Source organism: Lytechinus variegatus, chromosome 16 (genome assembly GCF_018143015.1).
Source record: "Lytechinus variegatus isolate NC3 chromosome 16, Lvar_3.0, whole genome shotgun sequence".
Taxonomy (NCBI): Eukaryota; Metazoa; Echinodermata; class Echinoidea; order Temnopleuroida; family Toxopneustidae; genus Lytechinus; species Lytechinus variegatus.
Genome location: NC_054755.1, coordinates 28,604,416 through 28,628,727, shown reverse-complemented (window position 1 = coordinate 28,628,727; position 24,312 = coordinate 28,604,416). Strand labels below are relative to the sequence as shown.

General features: G+C 36.7%; 1 protein-coding gene across 2 annotated transcripts in view; it reads left to right on the top strand.

Moving 5' to 3' along the window:
• Positions 1-24,312, top strand: part of LOC121429687 (multidrug resistance-associated protein 5-like) — a 66,365-nt gene that overhangs the window by 31,326 nt on the left and 10,727 nt on the right. Inside the window, exons 8-19 of one of the 2 annotated variants that reach the window (XM_041626849.1) lie at positions 6,452-6,599; positions 7,263-7,411; positions 8,118-8,225; positions 8,660-8,962; positions 9,460-9,729; positions 10,548-10,751; positions 10,993-11,365; positions 12,774-12,815; positions 13,499-13,618; positions 19,810-20,009; positions 21,877-22,026; positions 22,926-23,055. In XM_041626849.1, coding sequence (XP_041482783.1) covers positions 6,452-6,599; positions 7,263-7,411; positions 8,118-8,225; positions 8,660-8,962; positions 9,460-9,729; positions 10,548-10,751; positions 10,993-11,365; positions 12,774-12,815; positions 13,499-13,618; positions 19,810-20,009; positions 21,877-22,026; positions 22,926-23,055 — 2,197 coding nt within the window. Of the gene's footprint in view, positions 1-6,451; positions 6,600-7,262; positions 7,412-8,117; positions 8,226-8,659; positions 8,963-9,459; positions 9,730-10,547; positions 10,752-10,992; positions 11,366-12,770; positions 12,816-13,498; positions 13,619-19,809; positions 20,010-21,876; positions 22,027-22,925; positions 23,056-24,312 lie in introns of both variants that reach the window. The other variant, XM_041626848.1, reaches the window with a different exon arrangement.

The window sequence follows — 24,312 nt, the reverse complement described above, 5'->3', positions numbered from 1 at the left end:
TGATGTGTGGGTGTGGATGATATTTGATTGGTGAGTGGGTGTGGATGCTATTTGATTGTTGTGTGGGTGTGGGTGATATTGGATTAGTGTTTGGGTGTATGCTATTTGGTGTGTGGGCTTGGAAGCTTTATGATTGGTGGGTGTGGGTGCTATTTGATTGGTGTGTGGATACTATTTGATTAGTGTGTGGATGTAGGTAATATGTGATTGATGTGTGGATGTAGGTACTATGTGTTTGGTGTGTGGATGCTATTTGATTAGTCCAAGTAAAAAATGTTTTTCGTGTGGGATATTTTTTTGAATTGAAAATGGAAGAAAGGGGCTTTTTATTTTTTATTTTTCAAGTTGGCGGCCATCTGAGATTTTTGTCAATCCAATTTGTTTTCCCAATCACACAAACCATGGAAATAATAGAAACACTGTATATCACACAAGACCTGAACATATTTACAATATTTATAATCACAAAACCCTATCAAGTTGATAGAACATTTGATATAAAACTGATACAATAGTAATTGCAGAAAAGTTTCAGAAGTAATCTTTTTAAAAAAATTTCACTGTAAATAGAATATAAAAAGTTGAGGGGGTTAGATGGGACTCATGCCATGAACTGAGGCTAAGCACATATTTTGCTGGAATTGTCAAAAGACTAATCACTCTACCCAATTGTGGCAAGAAAAAAAAGTGATATTTAATTTCAAGTTCATGTCACAATATTCCAATAAATTGAAATTCAGATGTGATGAGTCTCACCAAATTAGAAAAATGACAGATTTTGATATGGCTCAGCAAGTGTAGATCTACGTTCACAACATGCGACTCGCTATCTGGTAGCTTGTATCGTACGTAGGCTTACCTTCGTCGTCTGGTAATCTTGACCGAGGGGCTTCCCAACACCTTTGAATTTGCCAGTAGAACTGGCAAATTCTGCGAAAACATTGTTCAATTATGCACATCCATCTATTGATCTGGCAAACCATGGTTTCAGAACAGTGCATGTTGGGGTCCTAATACTTAAACATACAAATGTCTTGCCCATCCTCCTGTCCTGGTTATGTAATGACAATCATGATCGATCATATTGCACACATAGAAACAACAGCCGTGCCGGCGCGGCAGCTTCGAAGTGCCGTGTCGCTTGCCTGGGCCAGGGCCTCTCCTGGCGCCAGTACCATTACAGCTACCGGTAGCTGCCGAGCAGCAAGTAGCACGCACATGCGCATGTGCGGTGTTGTACATGTAGCAAGTCGTAGTACGTACGCTGAATGTTTCCCAATGGACTTCTGGGATTTTTCTTTGTTAAAAATACATTTCCCTCCCCTTTTTTTTTGGTAAAAAATAAATTGAGGCGGCCTCAAAAATTTAAGCGGGCGGGGACGACAAACATATAACATTTTTTTTTACTTGGCCTTAGTGTGTGGGTGTGGGTGCTATTTGATTGTTGTGTGGGTAATATTTGATTGGTGTGTGGATGTGGATGCTATTTGATTGGTGTGTGTGTGTGGATGCTATTTCATTGGTGTGTGGGTGTGGATGATATTTGATTGGTGTGTGAGTGTGGATGCTATTTCATTGGTGTGTGGGTGTGGGTGCTATTTGTTTGCTGTGTGGGTGTGGATGCTATTTGATTGGTGTGTGGGTGTGGATGCTATTTGATTGTTGTGTGAGTGTGGGTGCTATTTGATTGGTGAGTGGGTGTGGATGCTATTTGATTGTTGTGTGGGTGTGGATGCTATTTGATTGATGTATTTACCATGCGTGTGTGTGTGTGGATGCTATTTGATTGGTGTTTGAGTGTGTGGATGCTATTTGATTGATGTGTGGGTGTGGATGATATTTGATTGGTGAGTGGGTGTGGATGCTATTTGATTGTTGTGTGGGTGTGGGTGATATTGGATTAGTGTTTGGGTGTATGCTATTTGGTGTGTGGGCTTGGAAGCTTTATGATTGGTGGGTGTGGGTGCTATTTGATTGGTGTGTGGATACTATTTGATTAGTGTGTGGATGTAGGTAATATGTGATTGATGTGTGGATGTAGGTACTATGTGTTTGGTGTGTGGATGCTATTTGATTAGTCCAAGTAAAAAATGTTTTTCGTGTGGGATATTTTTTTGAATTGAAAATGGAAGAAAGGGGCTTTTTATTTTTTATTTTTCAAGTTGGCGGCCATCTGAGATTTTTGTCAATCCAATTTGTTTTCCCAATCACACAAACCATGGAAATAATAGAAACACTGTATATCACACAAGACCTGAACATATTTACAATATTTATAATCACAAAACCCTATCAAGTTGATAGAACATTTGATATAAAACTGATACAATAGTAATTGCAGAAAAGTTTCAGAAGTAATCTTTTTAAAAAAATTTCACTGTAAATAGAATATAAAAAGTTGAGGGGGTTAGATGGGACTCATGCCATGAACTGAGGCTAAGCACATATTTTGCTGGAATTGTCAAAAGACTAATCACTCTACCCAATTGTGGCAAGAAAAAAAAGTGATATTTAATTTCAAGTTCATGTCACAATATTCCAATAAATTGAAATTCAGATGTGATGAGTCTCACCAAATTAGAAAAATGACAGATTTTGATATGGCTCAGCAAGTGTAGATCTACGTTCACAACATGCGACTCGCTATCTGGTAGCTTGTATCGTACGTAGGCTTACCTTCGTCGTCTGGTAATCTTGACCGAGGGGCTTCCCAACACCTTTGAATTTGCCAGTAGAACTGGCAAATTCTGCGAAAACATTGTTCAATTATGCACATCCATCTATTGATCTGGCAAACCATGGTTTCAGAACAGTGCATGTTGGGGTCCTAATACTTAAACATACAAATGTCTTGCCCATCCTCCTGTCCTGGTTATGTAATGACAATCATGATCGATCATATTGCACACATAGAAACAACAGCCGTGCCGGCGCGGCAGCTTCGAAGTGCCGTGTCGCCTGCCTGGGCCAGGGCCTCTCCTGGCGCCAGTACCATTACAGCTACCGGTAGCTGCCGAGCAGCAAGTAGCACGCACATGCGCATGTGCGGTGTTGTACATGTAGCAAGTCGTAGTACGTACGCTGAATGTTTCCCAATGGACTTCTGGGATTTTTCTTTGTTAAAAATACATTTCCCTCCCCTTTTTTTTTGGTAAAAAATAAATTGAGGCGGCCTCAAAAATTTAAGCGGGCGGGGACGACAAACATATAACATTTTTTTTTACTTGGCCTTAGTGTGTGGGTGTGGGTGCTATTTGATTGTTGTGTGGGTAATATTTGATTGGTGTGTGGATGTGGATGCTATTTGATTGGTGTGTGTGTGTGGATGCTATTTCATTGGTGTGTGGGTGTGGATGATATTTGATTGGTGTGTGAGTGTGGATGCTATTTCATTGGTGTGTGGGTGTGGGTGCTATTTGTTTGCTGTGTGGGTGTGGATGCTATTTGATTGGTGTGTGGGTGTGGATGCTATTTGATTGTTGTGTGTGTGTGGGTGCTATTTGATTGGTGAGTGGGTGTGGATGCTATTTGATTGTTGTGTGGGTGTGGATGCTATTTGATTGATGTATTTACCATGCGTGTGTGTGTGTGGATGCTATTTGATTGGTGTTTGAGTGTGTGGATGCTATTTGATTGATGTGTGGGTGTGGATGATATTTGATTGGTGTGTGGGTGTGGATGCTATTTGATTGTTGTGTTGGTGATATTTAATTTGTGTGTGGGTATGGGTGATATTTGATTGGTGTGTAGGAGTTGATGGTATTTGATTGTGTAGGTGTGAGTGATGTTTGATTGGTGTGTGGAAGTGGTGGATATTTGAATGGTGGGGGTATTGGTGCTAAGTTATAGGTGTGTGGATGCTATTTGATTGTTGTGTGGGTGTAGGTGATATTTTTTTTGGTGTGTGGGTGATATTTGATTGGTGTTGGTGCTAATTTATTGGGGTGTGGGTGATATTTAATTGGTGTGTGGGTATGGGTGCTATTTGATTGGTGTGTGGATGCTATTTGATTATTCTGTGGATGTAGGTACTATTTGATTGGTGTGTGGATGCTATTTGATTAGTCCAAGTAAAAAATGTTTTTCGTGTGGGATATTTTTTTAAATTGAAAATGGAAGAAAGGGGCTTTTTATTTTTAATTTTTCAAGTTGGCGGCCATCTGAGATTTTTGTCAATCCAATTTGCTTCCCAATCACACAAACCATGGAAACAATAGAGACACTATATGTCACACAAGACCTGAACATATTTACAATGTTTTTAATCACAAAACCCTATCAAGTTGATAGAACATTTGATATTTTTATTGTAACATATTTAATCAGGATAAAGATAAAACATGATCAGCCGAGGCTGTTTTACATCATGGTCCTGACAACACACACAAAATATATATAATGCATAAAAATTATTTCTAAAAAGTAGTAAACTACAATGGCTCACAATATAAAAAGATTTATAAGTGGTATGACCTAGACGAAGAACAGGATAAAAGAAAGAAGAGAGACGAGAGAGGAAGGTAAGAGAAAGAGGGGGGTGGAGGTGGGAGAAGGAAATAAAAGAAGGTCGGTCAATTAGAAAACAATACATATCATTTCATTGAACGACAGCTTTAAAATATTGGCATTTATACATACGTTTAAAAACTTCAAGAGAATTTGCATTTTGAATATTAGATGGGAGGCTATTCCAAACCAAGCCACCAGCATATTTAAAACAACTCTTAAAACATTCGAGAGTAGGCTTTGGTAAAACGACGTTCAACGTATTGGCAAGTCTAGTATTAACAGAATGTCTTTCAAAAACCATTTCCACTTCATTGCACATTCGTGCACATTGATATAAAACTGATTCAATAGTACTTTACAGAAAAGTTTCAGAAGTAATCTTTTTCAAAAAAAATCACTGTAAATAGAATATATAGAACATATAGCATGCATATACAAGATAAAGCATCATTGCTAAAGCCTTCACAATGAATTCATGAACATTGGTAGGCAAAGGTCGCTCTCTTTTAGAATGTATCCTTACTGAATAACATAATTCTATTCTTTTCTTATCATATTTACAGTTCAACAGTAGTTCATCTTGTGGTTTATTGTTTCACACATGAGTGAAATTATTTTTTATGTACTCTGCAAACTTTTATTATTGACATTTTTCTTGATCACTGATTGTTGTCGTATTTTGTGTTCTTGAGGTCATGTTCTCCTTGTGTAGTCATTGTTGACTTTTTTGAAGAATTTCCCTAAAGTTTGCTCTGAATGAAAGAATGGATGGGAGAGAAAGAAAAAGAATTGTCTCATCGCCTTATTACAGTCGATCACCCCTAGGAAGGTGGAAATTTGTGACTAACTGATGGAAATCATGTTAATGTGATTTTTTTCCTGCTTTGAATGTCATGTGATAAGAACCGCCCATGGGTGGTACAAACTTCTATAATTTTCCAGGGGCCCGTTGCAGAAAGAGTTGCAATCAAACGCATCTCTATAAATCATGGGCAACTTCATTTTCAACCAATCAACAGCGCGCATTTTGGACTTGAGATTGATTTTTTACTTGCTTTTAAACGCAACTCTTTCTGTAACGAGCCTTAGGACACCTTATTCATTATGCTGTCAGTGGAGGGGGGGGGGGATGAGGGAGTATGAGATGGAGAGGCATTACAGTATTCCCATTGCAAACTCAAAGTAGAAGCCATTGACCTTGAAATACTTGAATGAAATAATCATTGTGTTATGTGAATTCCTGTTTCATCTTTGTATAGCTGTAGATATAAATGGGAATTGCCAATGTGAACTCCTTAAATTTAGTGTTGAAATCTGACTTCAATCAATTATTATAATTTCACCCAAGATTGTCTTAGAATAATGTTACATTTACCTTCAAAAGATTGTTAATATTCTATCAAATGTTACCTTATGCACTATGATTTAAATAATGATAATAATAATGAAACGTTTTTGTATAGCGCAAAATACATAAGCAAAGTTGCATGTCTCTATAAGCGCTTTTCACAAAAGGAGTGGAGATGGAGAGCACTGGATTCTTACATTGTTTACAAAATGGTGAATAAATGTGTTTTCAAGCTATTTCTAAACTTTTCGTAGAAAATAAATAGAAGTGTACTGTTTTGAAAAGTGTGGTAAAGTCAACATTTAAAAGCTGGAAATATCACCAACCCTCGAAATTACTACTTATTTCTGTGTGGGTGAGTGATGTGTTTTTTTCCAATGATTTACTTTCATGCATTCAAACATCAACAAAAGCATGGGTTCAAACAAACATGCATTTTGATATTGTGGCACATTGGAAAAAAGGGCCCCCAAAAATCTTGAATGCTTATCACATGGGCATTGAGGCTAGTCAAAAAGGGCATCCAATGCCCTGTATTGTCAGTTGTTCATCGTGTATTTTTTCTTTATTTTATAAATCTTTTTATCACCATAGATGGGAATGGCCAAACTAGTTGCTTACTTCAGACGTCAAGCAATTCAGATTACTGATAAGAGAGTTCGTCTGATGAATGAAGTCATCTCCAGCATCAAACTTATCAAGATGTATGCGTGGGAAATGCCTTTCTCCAAGAAAATATTCAGTAAGTGATATACAAAACTCTATCAGGTGTGATGAAGCTCAATTCAGCTTCAAAGGGAAGTTCACCCTGACTATATGGGTTTTGAGAAAAGCAGAAGAGAACTATTAAAGACATAAGCATTGTGACGGTTCAACCAAACTCCATCAAAGAATAAAATTGGATTCTATGAATTTCAAAAGTTTGAATTTGTGTTGTCATATGCAAGGAGCTACTTCATATGTAATACAGTTACTTTACATTGTTTTTATCTTTACTGGGGCCTGTAACAGAAACAGTTGTGTTTAAACACATCTAAAGAAATCAAACGTAAGTCCCTTATACAGGGATTCTATTGGTTAAATAGTCAAGTTGCGTGTGATTTCTTGAGTTGGGTTTGTTGGCAACCGTTTTAGCAACAGGCCCTTGGTTGTGTGCAGAACTGAGACATACCTAGAGTAAGAAAATTTCATTTTCTTACATATCTAGACAATTCTTTTTTAGGAAATATAGTACATTTCTTTATATCAACTTAATATCATTCAATATTTACAAATGCTTTTTACCATGATTATACATTACTTGATTTAGAATGACTTGTTTGTGTGTTTGCAATATTTGGACATGGTTTCACAGTGAAACATCATTGTGATCAACCTTAAAATTCTTCCTGCTTTTTCTCTGCAGATATGCGTGGAGAAGAACAAAGAGCGCTACAGAAGGGAGGGTATATGCAAAGTTTTAGTACCATGACTCTTCCTTTGGTCCCAGTTCTAGCCGCAATGCTTACCTTAGTCCTACACACAGCCCTTGGAAACAATCTAACTCCAGCTCAGGTAACACCTTTTTATCCATACAGGGCAATGTATTATTCAGAGCCCTAATTGATCCTGCTTTATTTTTCAAATTGGCAACATTTATGTTTTTTTCGTCACATATTTTTAACTTATCAAATGTAAATACAGACTGATAGATTTTTATTCATCTGTTATTGTAAAAAAGAATTGATTTTGACACATCAATCATGTCGCCAATTGTATGGATTTTAATAATTATTCTAGTATAATGCCTCTGCCGTAGGTCCTAGTTCTAGCGACTATGCTCACCCTTGTCGTATAATCATTTTGACCACCAATTGATCATCCTTTATTTATCAAATTAGCAACGTTTATTTTTCCTTTGAAAATTCACTAATCAAATGCAAAAAGAGATTGATAAGAATTTCTTTTAAAAGTTTGTGAATTTGCTTGAAACAGCAGTTTTGACATGGCGTCGTGTTGCCAATTAATGACATTTTCCTGCAAGAAATTTAATATCTTCTGCCACTGTAATTTTGAGGGTTTTCCGTCCATCCCATTTTTATTCTTGCAATAACTAAAGAAATGTTTGAGTTAGTGACATAACAACTTCAGACTTCATCAAGCGATAGGAGTGACGATCCAATATTTTTAATGTTATTTTTTTATGTTATTTGTTGTCTCCCCAGTTATTTACAATGTTATGAAATTTTTATTGTATTAAAAAAATATTGGTACTCCACAGGCTTTCTCCTACATCTCCTGTTTGACTGCCATGCGTTTGATCCTTGTGATGACCCCTATGGGGGTCAAGGCTGTCTCAGAGTCTGTAGTGGCATTTCCACGCATCAAGGTAATGTTCAGACTTAGATGTAACATGGTGGGGATCATCTTCCATTAGAAACCCCCAGGAAAGTTATATTTTTGTGAGAAAATAAAATCATCTTATTGACTGGAATATATCTTTCTTTCTTTTAAACTGAATGTTGTACAAGAATTTAAAAGTCTTTTATTTTCATAAACCTGTAGTTTTATGAATAGTATTAAGTGAATAAATCTTGATAAAGCTTCCCATGTTAAAACAACTACAAATGTGCCGTCCATTGTGAAAAGTCCCAGAAATTGTACATAAATTATGATAGGTCCTCATAATTATGGATGTATCTGTGTTTGCCAGCTGGGTAGTAAGGGGCTGTATTTAGTCAGTTTTATTGGTCAATGTCTAAGTGTACTGGAACATCTGGTAACGTGATCTACATGTACCATCATTCTCTTGAACATTTCCAGGAATTGCTTCTGATGGAGGACGTCAAGCCGTTCACTGACAAACCATCGTCTTCCAACCTCGCCCTCGAGATCGTCAAGGCCACGTTTGCATGGGACAAGGAGCAGGCCGTGATTGCCGCAGATGGCAAGGGGCTGGCAAGCAAGGATACGAAGAATGGAGATGTCAAGATGAAGAAGGATGCGGGAGCGGAGCAAGAAGAAGGGGAAGAGTCTGCGATTCCCTTGGTCGAAGGAGGAGAAACCAAGGATGAGGAGAATGAGATTGTGAAGACGCTGTTTGATGTTGATTTGAAGATTGAAAAGGTTTGTGGAAGTAGGGATGGACATCCAGTGTCGTCATCAACTTTGTTATCATCAACGTCATTACTGTAACTCCAAACTGATGGTGGGGATGGTAATGATGGTGGTAGTGATGATGGTGGTGATGATCATGATGTGGATGACAACAACAATTTGATATCGATGTTGCATGATGATGATGATGATGATGGTGATGATAATAATGTTGGTAGTGGTGGTGGTTGAGGTGATGATGATGATGTTGAGGAGGAGGATTGTTATTGTAATGATAGTGATACTGGTGATATTGATGATGATCACGATAGTTATAATGAAAATGACGAATTTCATTATGGTTATGGTAATGATGAATATAATGAATATGATAATAATGATGATTATTATAATTTGGATTATTATTTTCATGCTGATTGTGATGTTAATTTTTGTAAGGTAATTTGTAAGGCAGAAAAAAAATTAACAGAGCTGTATGTTGACCCACATCACCTTTATCCATGTAGGATTCTCTGGTAGGAATTTGTGGAAGTGTTGGCAGCGGTAAATCATCGCTCATCAACGCCATCCTGAGTCACATGATCATGGTCGATGGATCGGTAGCGGTCGATGGCACATTCGCCTACGTCCCTCAGCAGGCATGCATCCTGAATACGACATTGCGAGAGAACATTTTGTTTGGGTTGGAGTTTGACGAGGATCGCTATGTGGATGTCGTGGAAGCGTGCGGACTCGCCCCTGACCTGGAGATACTAGCAAATGGTGACCTTACGGAGGTAAGCAGGGTTATCTTATGTCGCCTCTTGTGTTTTCAGGATGAATATGGCCACACAATCTTATATGGTTTATGAGGTTCCTGCTCACTTGGTCTTCATGCAGTTGGTGTACTTTTTAGATAGTGTATGAATTGGTTATGAACCAAATTTACATTCGACAAAGTATGACATGATAAGTAGGTGACATGGAAGTTAGACCAATTAGGTATTTGACTCATAGATGAATAATTAGACTAAAGGACAGACCAAGCACAGTGTAGACTAAACAGCAATTGGACTGAATTGATAGTAAACCAAATGTGGCATTAGACTGCATGAGAAGTAGACCTAGTGGGTATAAACCTAGTTTCCACTGTCCAACCAGACCCTCCCTTGTATGCTAGAACTTTATAGAAAAGTATTATTGTGGTATTTTTGTTATTTAGAGTGAGTTGGCTCAGTTGGTTAAGCATCTGCTTTTCAAACCTTTGGCTGATGAGTGAAGCATGTGTTGTTTTCTAATGTGCCCCTCCATTGTTTCATAGACACAGTCTATGTTACAATCGAAAATGCTGTCCCTTGGATAGGATGTTGAATAGATGCCTCATGTAGTGGAGAGTCTTCAAATTTGCATCTTACGAACAAACTACGCTATTTGTATAAGTGTAGGGGGGGATACTGGTCTAGTAGTCCACTTGCACATCCCCAATCAGCTATATCGGAAGGATAGACACACGTGACACACGTGCCTTGGTGATTCAATGCACATTTCCCCTCTCCGGCACAGGTGATGCCAAAACAAATATTGATAATAATGGTCAATGCTATCACTATCTCAGATTGGTGAGAGGGGTATCAACCTCAGTGGCGGCCAGAAGCAGCGGATCAGCATGGCGAGGGCGGTATACTCCCAGCGAGATATTTATTTATTAGACGACCCTCTCAGTGCTGTAGACGCCCATGTTGGACAACATATCTTCGACAATGTCATCAAGAAACTACTCAAAGGCAAGGCAGTGCTGTTTGTGACCCATCAACTTCAGGTATGTGATGAACATTAAACTTAAAAAGAATTCTTAGCAATAGAAGTTCTCATTCTCTTTTGATGTCAAAGGTCTGTACCTGTGGCATGTGCCTGTAACTCAAGTTACGCCAGGAAAGTTACAAATCGATGCAAAGGTCCAAGGTTCAAGCCCTGGTCACTTCTTTTGGATGGTGATGTTAAAGTTTGGTCCCATAACATTACAGTTAATAGCATAGTATCCCTCCATTTTTCAATCTCAGTTTCTCAGTCAGTGCAACCGTGTGCTCTTCATGAAGTCCGGTCGCATCTCAGCCGATGGCGCACACAACACCCTGATGAAGAGCGACCCGGAGTACAACGCTCTCCTTCAGAACTTCATGCAGGAGCAGGAGATGAAGCGGGCGTCGGTCCACTCCTCCAAAGACGGAGGACGCGGTCGGGCGCTCTCCTCCATCTCCCTGACCTCCCTAGACTCCAGGCAACGGTCAGAGAGCTTCCGTACCCTGACGCAGAGCTTCAGGGCGCGGTCCAACCAGATGCTGCGCCAGGTGTCGACCCGTTCCACCCACTCCATCCCGGAGCAGACGCCTCTGCCGATCCAGGAAGCGGAGACAAACAAGATAAAGCAAGCTGGTAAGTTTCAAAGGTTTCTTTTTCTTCCTAATGCATTCAAAAAAAATTTTTTTCATGCCTCCTCCCACTGTAGAAGATTGCTGAATACATTTTTTTGGGGGGTCATGTCTCTATCTATCTTGTTTGTAATCTAGCGATAACCACTTGTTCACTGCTACCATCCTGCCTGTGGAGAATCTACAGGTAGGGCTATGGTATGCCAATGCTGTATTGAGCACACACTTTGAAAAATCATTAAAATATCACTTTTGTGACCAAAATTATCAATTTCCATACAGTTGCAATTCAATTTTCTTTAGTAACATAGAATAATTTTTATTAGTAACATAGAATGATTTTTGTATTGACCAGAGCGCTCAAAAATTTGAAATTTTGGCATATTTTTCTGTACGCCCTCTATTGGTGGAAAGTAATATGGCAAGAAAATTTTCATTTTTCAATCTCTATTTTTAATTCAGAAAAATAATTTAAAAAATTAAATTTACATAAGAGCCAAGTTATATATGATGAACAGCTGTAATGGAAAATGACAGTGTAAGAAAATCAAGCATTTGTCCCATAGAAAAAGAGAAAATAAGCCAAACATTGCCACCCTTATTTTGCCACACATGGAGATGTAACTGAGAACAAGGTTATATCATAACCTTGTTCATTGAATGAGTGGCGATAACCAAAGAATTGTTTGATTGATCAATTTCAAGACTTGGTTCAATTAAGATGTATGAAGCTTTTATGATTCAATCATATGGTCAAAAGTTTATACTATTTCACTTGAAAGCCCTCAACATACATAATTCATACATGTAGGTCAAGTTCACTAGGTTTACAAATACAAAGTTGTCACTTGAATTACTTGAATATAACTGCTTGCTTTATTCTATTTGTGTTTAGTTAAGCATTCAGTTAAACTTAAAAAAATGAAAATTTTGACCTAGAATTTAAAAAAAGAAGTAATTATGCTGTGAATGCCGAGTTTATGTTTTTGTATTGAAAACCTGAGGGTATTCAACATTCAAATGATTGAATTTGATGTAATAGTTTTTGAAAATTGACTGAAATTTATGTTGATACACATTTTCTTATATAATATTCAATCTTGATATAATATTGAAAAAATTGAAGAAAATAGATATCTTTTTGGGAAGCTATGACAATTAGTATTGTCATCAAATTTGGATGATAACAAGACCTTTTTCTTCAATTCATTGCTTTTCTTCCATTCCTTTTTATTCATCTTTCTGTAAAAAGCATTTGCCTCCAGCTTTCGTGCAGCATTCCTTTCAAGAAATGACATGATTACGATCTGCAAATGCATGATTATCTTTTATACCATTCATGTTTTGCTTTACGCTCTTTTCCTCTCACTTTTATGATTTGCTTTATATACTCATTTCATTTTTACAAGCAGATGACCAAACGGATGGTTCGGAATACCCACCAGTGTTTGAATGTGAGTTGCTCATGCTTGTATATCATCAGATATTTAACAAAAATTACAATATTAGATAGAACCATTATTTATTAGAGTACAGTCAAAGAATTATGTCATCAGGTATTCAAAAAATCATTTTCAATATACGAGCCTATATTTAAGCCTTTGTTAACGTTCAGTCAAAGAATTTTTCAAACTGAGTGTTTCACATTTCATAGATCATATCATGCCGGTTTTTTCCAAAATTTTAGAAATCAGCTGCCATAATGTAAAAATTCTTTTTGCAACATGTTTATTCATCGTTTCCATTGAATGTGAAATTCACATTCTTCACCAGCTGAACATCATTATTATTATATATTATTGGCAAAAACAAATTTGAGCGAGAAGTATTTAATATCATTAATATGTTATGTTTGCAAATAAAAATTGTATTATCATACTCATGTGTAGAAAGAAATGTAATTTCAGTCAAAATTGTAGAATCAACATGAGGAAATCATTCTCATCATAAAGACAGGTACCTAAGAAACCTTGATCCTGGAAAACTGAGTACATTACGTAGCTTTTATTCCCCATTATGCATTTCATTTTCTCTGTTTCTATGCTTTTTTCTCAATTTTTGAGTTGCCAATTTGACGATGTCTCTTCACGTTCTTTCAATGCATGCCATTACCATTAAAATAAATGACATCAAATAGCGAGGGAAGACATAAGAAAAGAAAATTCAGATGGAGAAAACGAAGAATCGGAAGAAGAATACAAAGAAGATGGCGAAGATGAGTGTGATGATGATGAAGATGAGAGTGTCGTGTATGATGGTCAGTATAGTATCACATTTGTTTCATCATCATTTTGCAGTTGTCTTTTTATATCGTCTGCTGCTTTGCTTTCCATATCATGCAAACACATAGTATAGCCATCCATATTCAAAATGCACAGTGTAGTATGAAGTATATATGTATATTCTCGCTTTACCTATTTCTTTGTTTGCTCTTTGTGTGACTTTTCATTTATTCCAAATTATCCATCCCAATATTTGTTTGAAATCCATTTATTTACATGTGTTCTTCTTTCTTTACATTTCTTCATGTTTTTATCCTTTTTACATTCACTAATTTATAACCTCATCCTTCATTTCATTATTCAAAGTTGTCATAAAATCTTGTCCTTTCATGTATTCATTTTACTGTGAACAAAATGTATTATTAAGTGATAATTAAAGGTGCATGATTTCCGGATTCAAGAGAGCACCGTTGATGATGATGAACAGAATTTGTATAGCGCTATTTATCTGTAAAAAAAAAACTCCTTAAGGTGCCAACTCCCTTGTACATGTAAGTCACACGTTATTCACAAAGTTGCTGGAAAAGATGGGTCTTATGGTTAAGATTTGAAAGTCTCAATGTTGTTACAATTACGAAGTTGGATTTGTAGAGAATTCCAAAGACGATGAGCATCTCAATGAAAAAGCTCTTACAGTATCTGTCACCGTAAGTTTTCAGACGGGCACTAGTAGAATAAGTCCAGCAGAGAGAAGTCCTGGGCCCTGTTTTACAAAAAGTTACGATGATCCAATCAATCATAACTCTATGGAAATCCACTAATGTCATAATTTTTTCTATAGGAAATTTGCACAATGTCCTTTATAAACAAAGAGAAGCACAGGGATTTTTTAAGAAAACAATGAATGCATGAATATACATGATGCATCCATTGTTTTTGATAAATATTTTGAACCACCATGAATAATACATGTTGATGTTGCTGGCCGTCCGTAGTTGCGATTTATCAGATCAGTCGTAACTCTTTGTAAGACGGGCCCCTGGCGGCAGCTGATGTACAATGACTAGACACTGTTGGACATGCGTACATGCTGCGGAGAACGCCGGCTGTCCATTGACACCAACGGTATATAACGCGTACGCAGATGCCTTAAATTCTGAATGCACAAACCTGATGATTTTTCAGTTTGTGTATGCTTCTGCTGCTGTTTGAAATCTTGGCAGGTTGGCTCCGCCTCCTCCTGCTGCTGTGTGAAGTGACGTCAGCAGATGTCCCTAAAGAGATTTGTCTGATTAGTAGAACTCAAAACAAATTTTCATCTTTTTACAATCAATTTGGTTTTTACGTTGTGACTGCTATGCTGCCGATACTACCCCATCTTCGACGAGTCAGCGCCAGTCTGAAGTAGCCTGCAGAAATGACTTGGCGAAAGGTCACAAGGTAAAAACCAAATTGATTGTGAAAAGATGAAAACTGGTTTTATATGACGTCAGCAGATGTTTTGGCCAACGCCGATGTATCCAAAAGCAGCGCAGCGTATGTGTACTGTGATGCGCGAGTAGCTGATGATTGACAACTGCATGCAAATTACATCGATGATCTTCGCTATGAAGATGGCGGCCAATACAAGACCATCCAACAGCGCCCTCTTTTATCCAGGAATTGTGCACCTTTAAACAGGGAAATTGCTCATGAAGCCTGTTTGATAAAACTTGTTATGATACTAACTCTGCAATAACAATTTAAACCTACTGCAATAAATCTTGCTGAACTGGGGCTTGTTTCATATAATGATGAATTTACAATAACAGTTAAAAGCTACTGAAATCCTTCATTCTGATTGGCTGATAGTACATTTGTTATAGAAATTGTGCAGTTGTTATTACAACAAATCTTCATGAAATAGGACCCTGATGTAATCCATGCTGATAGTAAATATGTTATAAAATTTGTGGATTTGTTTTACAATATCATAACAAGACTTAATGAAACAATTAAGACCCTCTTCTCATTGGATGTTGCAGTGTAACATATTAAGATTCAGATTATCTTGATATAATTTATGAAAATGATTGTAATCTACCTTGTCGATAATCATGTATATTATACATGTGTACATATGCAACTTTTAAGAAGCTTTTATTCCTTAAATTTCCCTATTCGTTGAAAAAGAATGTATCAACTTTCGTTTGCACAAAGTAAAATCTAATATTGTATGTACATGTACATGTAGATGTAGTTTGTTGTTTTCATGAAAGATAATGCATTGAGAAGTAGGTGTACATGTAAGCTTTAATATTGCATTTATGGAAAAAAATCTATGAATACAAAGAAAGCTATTTTCTAAAACCTGCTAACCCTAGCTTATGAAAATTTGAGAATAAATAGGAGTTTTGACGCCTTTAGCCCTATTTTAATTTCTTATCTTGACTATATTATGTATGATGTTGGGGTTACAGGTCATTGCTTTCCAAAATTTTTTGATTTCCAGCAATCATAATAATAATGATTATACAAAAAGCAAATAGACATGAGTAAAAACTTTCGCATGAGATGAAAGAAAGATTCTCTTTTCGATGAGGCATAGCCAAGTTGAATAGAGTGATTCTTTCATTCATCAAACGTGAAATGAAGTCCCTTTGCATATATAAGAATATACCCTATTTGTATTTTACAATTCTGCCCCCATTTGTTTGCGCACAACAAGCTATTAAAGTAGGCATTGTACAATAATAAATGGTAATAGTGGTTAAGCTTTTTGAGCATGCTATCAAGTGTTGTTATGGCACCATCCATTAACATTCATTAATTTGTTTGTGTGTTAGTGGTCATATATTTTCTTCAGGTAAAAAAATCTTTGTGCCTGCTTCTGTCAATGTTTACCTTTTATTTTTCATGTGTAATTTAATTTAGAAGGGCTATTTTTACATTTTATGGGCTTAATTGCCCTTGGCCCTTTGTGAATTTTTTTAAATATAAGGGAATCTTTACTGGATGCAAAATGGAAAAGTTTGTTTTTTCAGCAAGTGAAATTTGACAATCAAGTTATATATATTTAATCTTCCCTGTATATGTGTGTGTGTGTGGATGTGGCACTAAACCATTGATATTTCTTGCATATAGGCAATGCACTGTTCTCTCCCTCATTCATTTTGGTGTTGTAAGGTGATGGTTGCATGCTCAAAGAGAGTGTTGTTACATGTATTTGTTGTGTAATAATTTTTTTTACAAGTTTTGATATATATTTTGAAATATTGTCAATTACAGTAGTCAGATTTCTTTGCAAGGTAAGTGATTTCAGTTGAGCGTTACATGCAACGACACGTCGGAAATGACATCTGACAAGTGCTGTTTTATCTGACAGTTACCGTAGTAACAGTACTCGTCAGCCTAGAAATGTTAATGAAAAAACTTCCTTCTGTCCCATTCCTCAATTTCCCGTGAGATATTCTACAGTTCAGGGGTGCTTTAATTTCTGTCCTGATTTTAAATTTGTTCTAATATTCTTTTGCCGCAATGTATCAGCTTTCTATGATATTCAGAGCTCCATGAGTATTAATACATGAACAATGTACCTACCATTTCTACTGAAAATTGCTAACTGGTCCAAACACCACATAGTCAATATGATTAGGCAAACTGTTCATGAACCAAATTTGACTTGGCAAAGTGCAAAGATGTTAGTAAGAGGAAATTAAATCATCGGGGCATTAGATTAAAGGGATGCTCCAGGCTGGAAATATTTATCGCTAAGAGTAAAATTCACAGATCAAAATGCTGAAACTTTCATCAAAATTAGATAACAAATAACGAAGATATTGAATTTCAAAGATTTACATTATTCCGGTGAAACAGTTCTAGGCATGTCTTCATGAATATTCGTAAGGTGGGTTGATGATGTCACATACCACTTTCCCTTTTCTTATGTCATTACATGAAATTATAATTCTTTCATTTTTTTATAAATGTGTAAATGATGTGTCTCCATTATTATGAAATAAGTTGCAGCAAGAAATAAATAATGCACTTAATCAGTTGTCAATCCATTTGTTTTAGTTCTTGGTAGGAAAATTTTGAGTAAACGTAATTTCATATAATAAATTACAAAGTAACAAGTGGGGATATAACATCATCAGCCCACGTAATGAATATTCATGAAGGCATGCCTAGAACTGTTTCACCGGAATAATGCAAATCTTTGAAATTCAATAACTTTGTTATTTGTTATCCGATTTTTGTCTCACCTGCGAAGCAGAGTGAGACTATAGGCGCCGCTTTTCCGACGGCGGCGGCGGCGTCAACATCAAATCTTAACCTGAGGTTAAGTTTTTGAAATGACATCATAACTTAGAAAGTATATGGACCTAGTTAATAAAACTTGGCCATAAGGTTAATCAAGTATTACTGAACATCCTATTAGAGTTTCATGTCACATGACCAAGGTCAAAGGTCATTTAGGGTCAATGAACTTAGACCATGTTGGAGGAATCAACATCGAAATCTCAACCTGAGGTTAAGTTTTTGAAATGTCATCATAACTTAAGAAAATATATGGACCTAGTTCATGAAACTTGGACATAAGGTTAATCAAGTATCACTGAACATCCTGCATGAGTTTCACGTCACATGACCAAGGTCAAAGGTCATTTAGGGTCAATGAACTTTGGCCGAATTGGGGATATCTGTTGAATTCCCATCATAACTTTGAAAGTTTATGGATCTAATTCATGAAACTTGGACATAATAGTAATCAAGCATCACTGAACATTTTGTGCAAGTTTCAGGTCACATGATCAAGGTCAAAGGTCATTTAGGGTCAATGAACTTTGGCCGAATTGGGGATATCTGTTGAATTCCCATCATAACTTTGAAAGTTTATGGATCTGATTCATGAAACTTGGACATAATAGTAATCAAGCATCACTGAACATTTTGTGCAAGTTTCAGGTCTCATGATTAAGGTCAAAGGTCATTTAGGGTCAATGAACTTTGGCCGAATCGGGGGTATCTGTTGAATTACCATCATAACTTTGAAAGTTTATTGGTCTAGTTCGTTAAACTTGGACATTAGAGTAATCAAGTATCACTGAACATCCTGTGCGCGTTTCAGGTCACATGTCCAAGGTCAAAGGTCAATGAACTTTAGCCGAATTGGGTGTATCTGTTGAATTACCATCATAACTTTGAAAGTTTATGGATCTGATTTATGAAACTTGTACATAAGAGTAATCAAGTATCACTGAACATCCTGTTCGAGTTTCAGGTCACATGATCAAGGTCAAAGGTCATGTAAGGTCAATAAACTTTGGCTATGTTGGGGTTTTTTGTTGAATAACCATCATATCTCTGTAAGTTTATTGGTCTAGTTCATAAAAAGAGGACATAAGAGTAACCATGTATCACTGAACATCTTGTGCGAGTTAGAGTAGTTTTCAAAGTCAGCACTGCTGCTATATTGAACCGCGTGATGCAGGTGAGACGGCCAGAGGCATTCCACTTGTTATCAAATTTTCAGCAATTTGCTCTGTGAATTTTACTCTATTTATGGAAATATGAATATCTTCAGCCCGGAGTATACCTTTAACTCAGCCAGAACTGTGGGTATTAGATCAAGTGTCTATCACACCAAATAGATAGCAGACCTAGTGGGTTTAGCCATGTTGGTGTCAGACCGCCAGAGAATTAAGACCATCTGTAAACCGCAGTTACCAGCACTTAATGTTCTTCCGTGACATTTGCTCCGTTGACAATCGCCCCGCTATAAATTTCACACACTAATTGAATGACTAATTTCAGCCCTGGATATTAATAACACTGTGACCTACATGTACCCTTAACCTAAATTACACAGAACAAAGATAAACATCCAATACAGCGCATAGGGATGCATTTGGCAGTGATATGGGCCATATAAGCAAGTTGGTATTATTCTTATTACATTTATTATAACCCATCAAAAAGAAGTTCTGAGTATAAGTGAATTATAAATCATACTAAATGAAATATTGCATAAATAGAAAGGAAGAATACATTTGATGAAATGAACTGGCAAAAGAAAAGAAAATCATGTTCAGCAGGTCAAATTCAATTCGATAAAAGATCAAGTACATGTACTGAAGATGATAATAACTGATTAATGTTTGTGGCTGTAAGGTGTTACATGTACATTATACTAGTCATACAAGAAGAAGAGTCATATTTGTTATGTGTTTCTCTCTCACTATAGGAAAGCTGAACCAACCCGAAGCGATAGAGACAAAAGTCAAACCCTCCAAGACCTACCTAGCCTACATGAAGTCTGCCGGTGGCGTCGTGGTCTCGCTGCTCGTCATACTGATCTTCCTCATCTCCCAGGCTTTGGCGACGTTCAGCAGCTTCTGGCTGAGTCATTGGCTGGAACAGGGAAACGGGACCAAAATAGATGTGGTTAGTGTCACTTTTTTTTCTCTTGAGGGTAGGGATTTACTTGGTGGGAAGTAGGACAATATTCTTATGGCAAAATGAGAGGATACATTCCCATATAATTGGGGTGTTTAAAGGGGAAGTTCACCCTGAAGAAAACTTTATTGTAAAAATAGCAGAAAAAATAGTAAAAATATTGATGAAGGTTTGAGGAAAATCCGTTAAAGAGTAAGAAAGTTATTAGAGTTCAAAGTTTGGATTTGTGACGTCATAAACAAGCAGCTGCCCCATGTGTTATGTAATATAAAATGCATGAATTTCAAATTTTGTATCGTTCCTGATGACTTAATTTTGTTTTATATTCATGATCAGTTGTGAAATGATTTGTCTATTGATATAAAAAAGGTACAGTGAAAACCATTTTCAATTTTCTGAGAAAATGACATTTCATTGATATTTTTACCATTCGCTATGTAGGAATGCTCCTCGCATATGTTGTCACAAATCAAATAATTGAAATTCTAATAACTTTTAATTATTGGATGATTTTTTCTCAAAACCTTCAGCAATATTTCTATTATTTTTTTCTGCTATTTTTACAATAAACTTTTTGTCAGGGTGAACTTCCCCTTGAACAAAGATAAAAGGCTGACAAAGAGTTGCACTTGAATTCCCAATTGAGTGCGGTACATGTATATCATAAAGTGTAATGAGACTTGTTAGATAATTTATTTATTTCATTTCCAGGCAAGAAAACATGACAGCAATAGAAACATTACAAAAGAAATGTAAAATTGAGCACCAGCCAATGCCTGGGGATCACCTAAAAGAATTGAAAATTCTGTTGAGAGGTTCTCCACATTGGCTGGTGTCTACATGGAATAACACAAAATAGCAATAAATTCAAACATGTAGTTACAATACTTCTATATAAATTAACCTCCATCGTAATATGAATAGAGAACAAAAAACCCAAGGTTATCAATTTAATACTTTTAAGAAAAAATGCAGATTGGGTCAAATCAGGAATTAGTCATTTATCAAATTAGAGACAGATGGTAGGTCAATTAAATGCACACTGGTGAGTATTCAAATGTAAAGTGCACAATATTTGCGCACAAATCTTAATGCATTGTTCTTTTGCATTTCTCCTGTAATAAATTCATTTTACTACTAAATTCCAGTTTTGTTTTTTCTTTGACATCACTTTTAGCTTGCAAAAGATTGCAAGTTGCACGTTAACATAACTGTCGGCTCATTTTCTGATAAAGTGAAGTTCACATTAGATAAATGGTTTAATAATAAAAATCAAGACATCATTGCGGCTAATTAAGGCCGGATCGCAATGCATTTACAAGACAACAATGACACAAAAATGTCCAAACAATAGTCAGATAATTGCAAAATGAATAATACCGATAAGTATCTAAACTACTTGTGTTGTGGAATTCTTGAAAGAAATATTCATTTTTGAAACCATGATTTGTTTTCTTTTCCCGATTGTTATGAATTTCTCAACTTCTAAAGTATTGATCAACATGGAGGGTACCAATGATGATGGAGCGTTGTGGCCCAGTGGATTAGTCTTCTGACTTTGAAACAGGGTTGTGTGTTCGAATCCCAGCCATGGCGTAATTTCTTTCCGCAAGAAATTTATCCAAAGTGTGCTGCACTCAACCCAGGTGAGGTGAATGTGTACCCAGCAGGATTAATTCCTTGGATGCATGAGCGCTGAAAGGCAGCTCAGCTAAAGCCGGGGTAATGATGATAACAACGCACCATGGAATAGAAAATTTCTAGTTAGATGGTGCTATATAAATGCCTATTATTATTATTATTATGATAATTCACTCAGGGTAACCACTTCAATTGGTTTGTTTGTTTGTTCTAGAATGCCTCTACGATAGGAAAGGATTACGATCCCTACCTGCACATGAACGTGTCCGACAATCCGCGATTGAGGTTCTATCAACTTGTATATGTGGCTTCGGTGCTTGGATGCATATTATTTGGTTTCTTAAGGGCTGGCGTATATGTTAAGGTAAGGACTTGTACATTGATTATGTATCAGAAAGTTTGAGGGGAACAAAAGGGCAATGGCCACTTGGTCTACACCCACTTTGTATACCTTTTCTTTGGTCTTATCCCATCAGGGGGTGTTTCACAAAAATTGAAGTATGACTAAGTTCGCACTTAAATGCCGACGCGTACATGATATGCGACGTGCAGTCTTATAAATAAATTTGCAGTAGTGCACATCCTCTCAGCATGATCTGACCAATGCTGTCATGCCTTTTATCCCGCGCGCAACTAGACATTTATGTGTAATTATAAGTCATACTTACATGTAAATCTTTGTGAAACACCTCTCTGGTCTAATTCTAGTTCATCTACGCCCAGTTCATATTGTATCCAACACTTGGCACATCTACCAATTTGTCTTATACCCAGTTAGGCTACACCAAACCCATATTTTGTCTCGCCTGCATATAAGTGACAGCAGTGAGGAAACAGTGAAATCTTGATTAATCAAGGGTTAGTTTTTGAAATGTCATAACTCTGAAAGTAAATGGATCTAGTTCATGAAACTTAGACATAAAGGTCAAGAAGTACATGATATGTTACATTTGTCAATTTTTTTTTGTTTGATATTCATTTTCAGCGAGCATCTTCCAATTTTCATAACAAGGTCTTTCTCAAGTATCACTGATCATCTTTTCATGAGTTTCAAGTCACATGATGATTGTCAATGAACTTGACCGTGTTTTGGTATTAACATTGAAATCTTATCCAAGGTTAAGTTTTTGAAATATTATCATATCTTTGGAAGTAAATGGATTTAGTTCATGAAACTTAGACATAAAGGGCAAGAAGTATCTGATATGTTATATTTGTCAGTTTTATTATTTTAATATTCATTTCTTTGATATTCATTTTCAGACCACTCTTCGAGCATCGTCCAATTTTCATAACAAGGTCTTTCTCAACATCATACACAGTCCTATGTCTTTCTTTGATGTAACACCATCCGGACAGATTCTCAACAGGTTCTCTAAAGACCTTGATGAAGGTAAAGAGAGTGGGTCAGATAAAGGGAGAGACATAGAGACCGTTCTCACTACGCTTTCTAAAACTAGTTTTACTGGAAACCGGTTCAGGAAACCAGTTTGGAAGATCACTTTGCTAGCGTTCCCACTTCACATTAAAGTGTTTTTCAAAATCACTTAATTTAAAGCGATATTGTTGCTATGGGAATGCTCTCAGTGGGGTGTCACATTTCGTGCAAAATTCGAAACCGCAGCTTAGGCATTCTACACCTGTTGTGTGGAGTAGCGCACTCAAAATGTGCGAAGATCGCCTCCCGAAGAACGGTTGAGTCCTCACGCTAAAACCAGTTTAACGAGGCAAAGCGATGTTGAAGACTACAACGCGAGGTGGTTTTCTGAACCGGTGTGGAAGATCGCTTCGACCGTCCTCACTACACGTTAAACTACTTTCCACTACACTAGTTCCCAGTAAACTAGTTTTAGGAACGTAGTGAGAAAGGTGTCATAGAGAAAGACAAACGGACAAAGACAGAGAAAGAAAGAGAGTGACGGGGCCAATTTTCAAATAAAGAGACAATCTACTATGGCCTCATCTGACAAAGATTTATCAATAGATTTAACTTAAACTGCGAATGAGTTTAAAATCCTTTCTCTCAACTAAACAAATTTAAACCAATTGGGAGGAGATATTAAGGGTGATTGCTGTGAGTGTGAAGTGAATTCAGCCACCTCCGTTTACTGAGACAAAACCAGATTTAAAACTGCTGATAGATGATTTTGAACGGGCCCATTTTTCAAAGAGTTGCGATTGATCACATCAATCGCAACTATGGAAAGCCAGCAAAGTCAACATATGAAATGTATGTTTGTCGAAAAAAATTCTAGATATGAATGCATATCCATAAATTGTGGATCATTGTGGATCATTGTGGATCAGTTTCTTGCTGAAGGAAATTACGCCATGGCTGGGATTCGAACCCACGACCCTCTGTTTCAAAGTCCGAAGACTAATCCACTGGGCCACAACGATGGGGTCATGAACATGTAATCAATTGATTTGATGGGGCTTGGCCTGAAATTGAATTGAAATTAAAGTTGTAATTGATTTCTTTCGATGCCTCTTTAGTGGCTTTTGGCAAAACGACCATAGTATACAAATTAAGGATTGGACCATACATTATGAAAATAATACCACATTTGGTAATAGATCATATAGGTCTTGACAAGCCCAGTTTTTCAGCAGTACCCTCCATACCCATCCTGCCATACAGTGTGTCCCA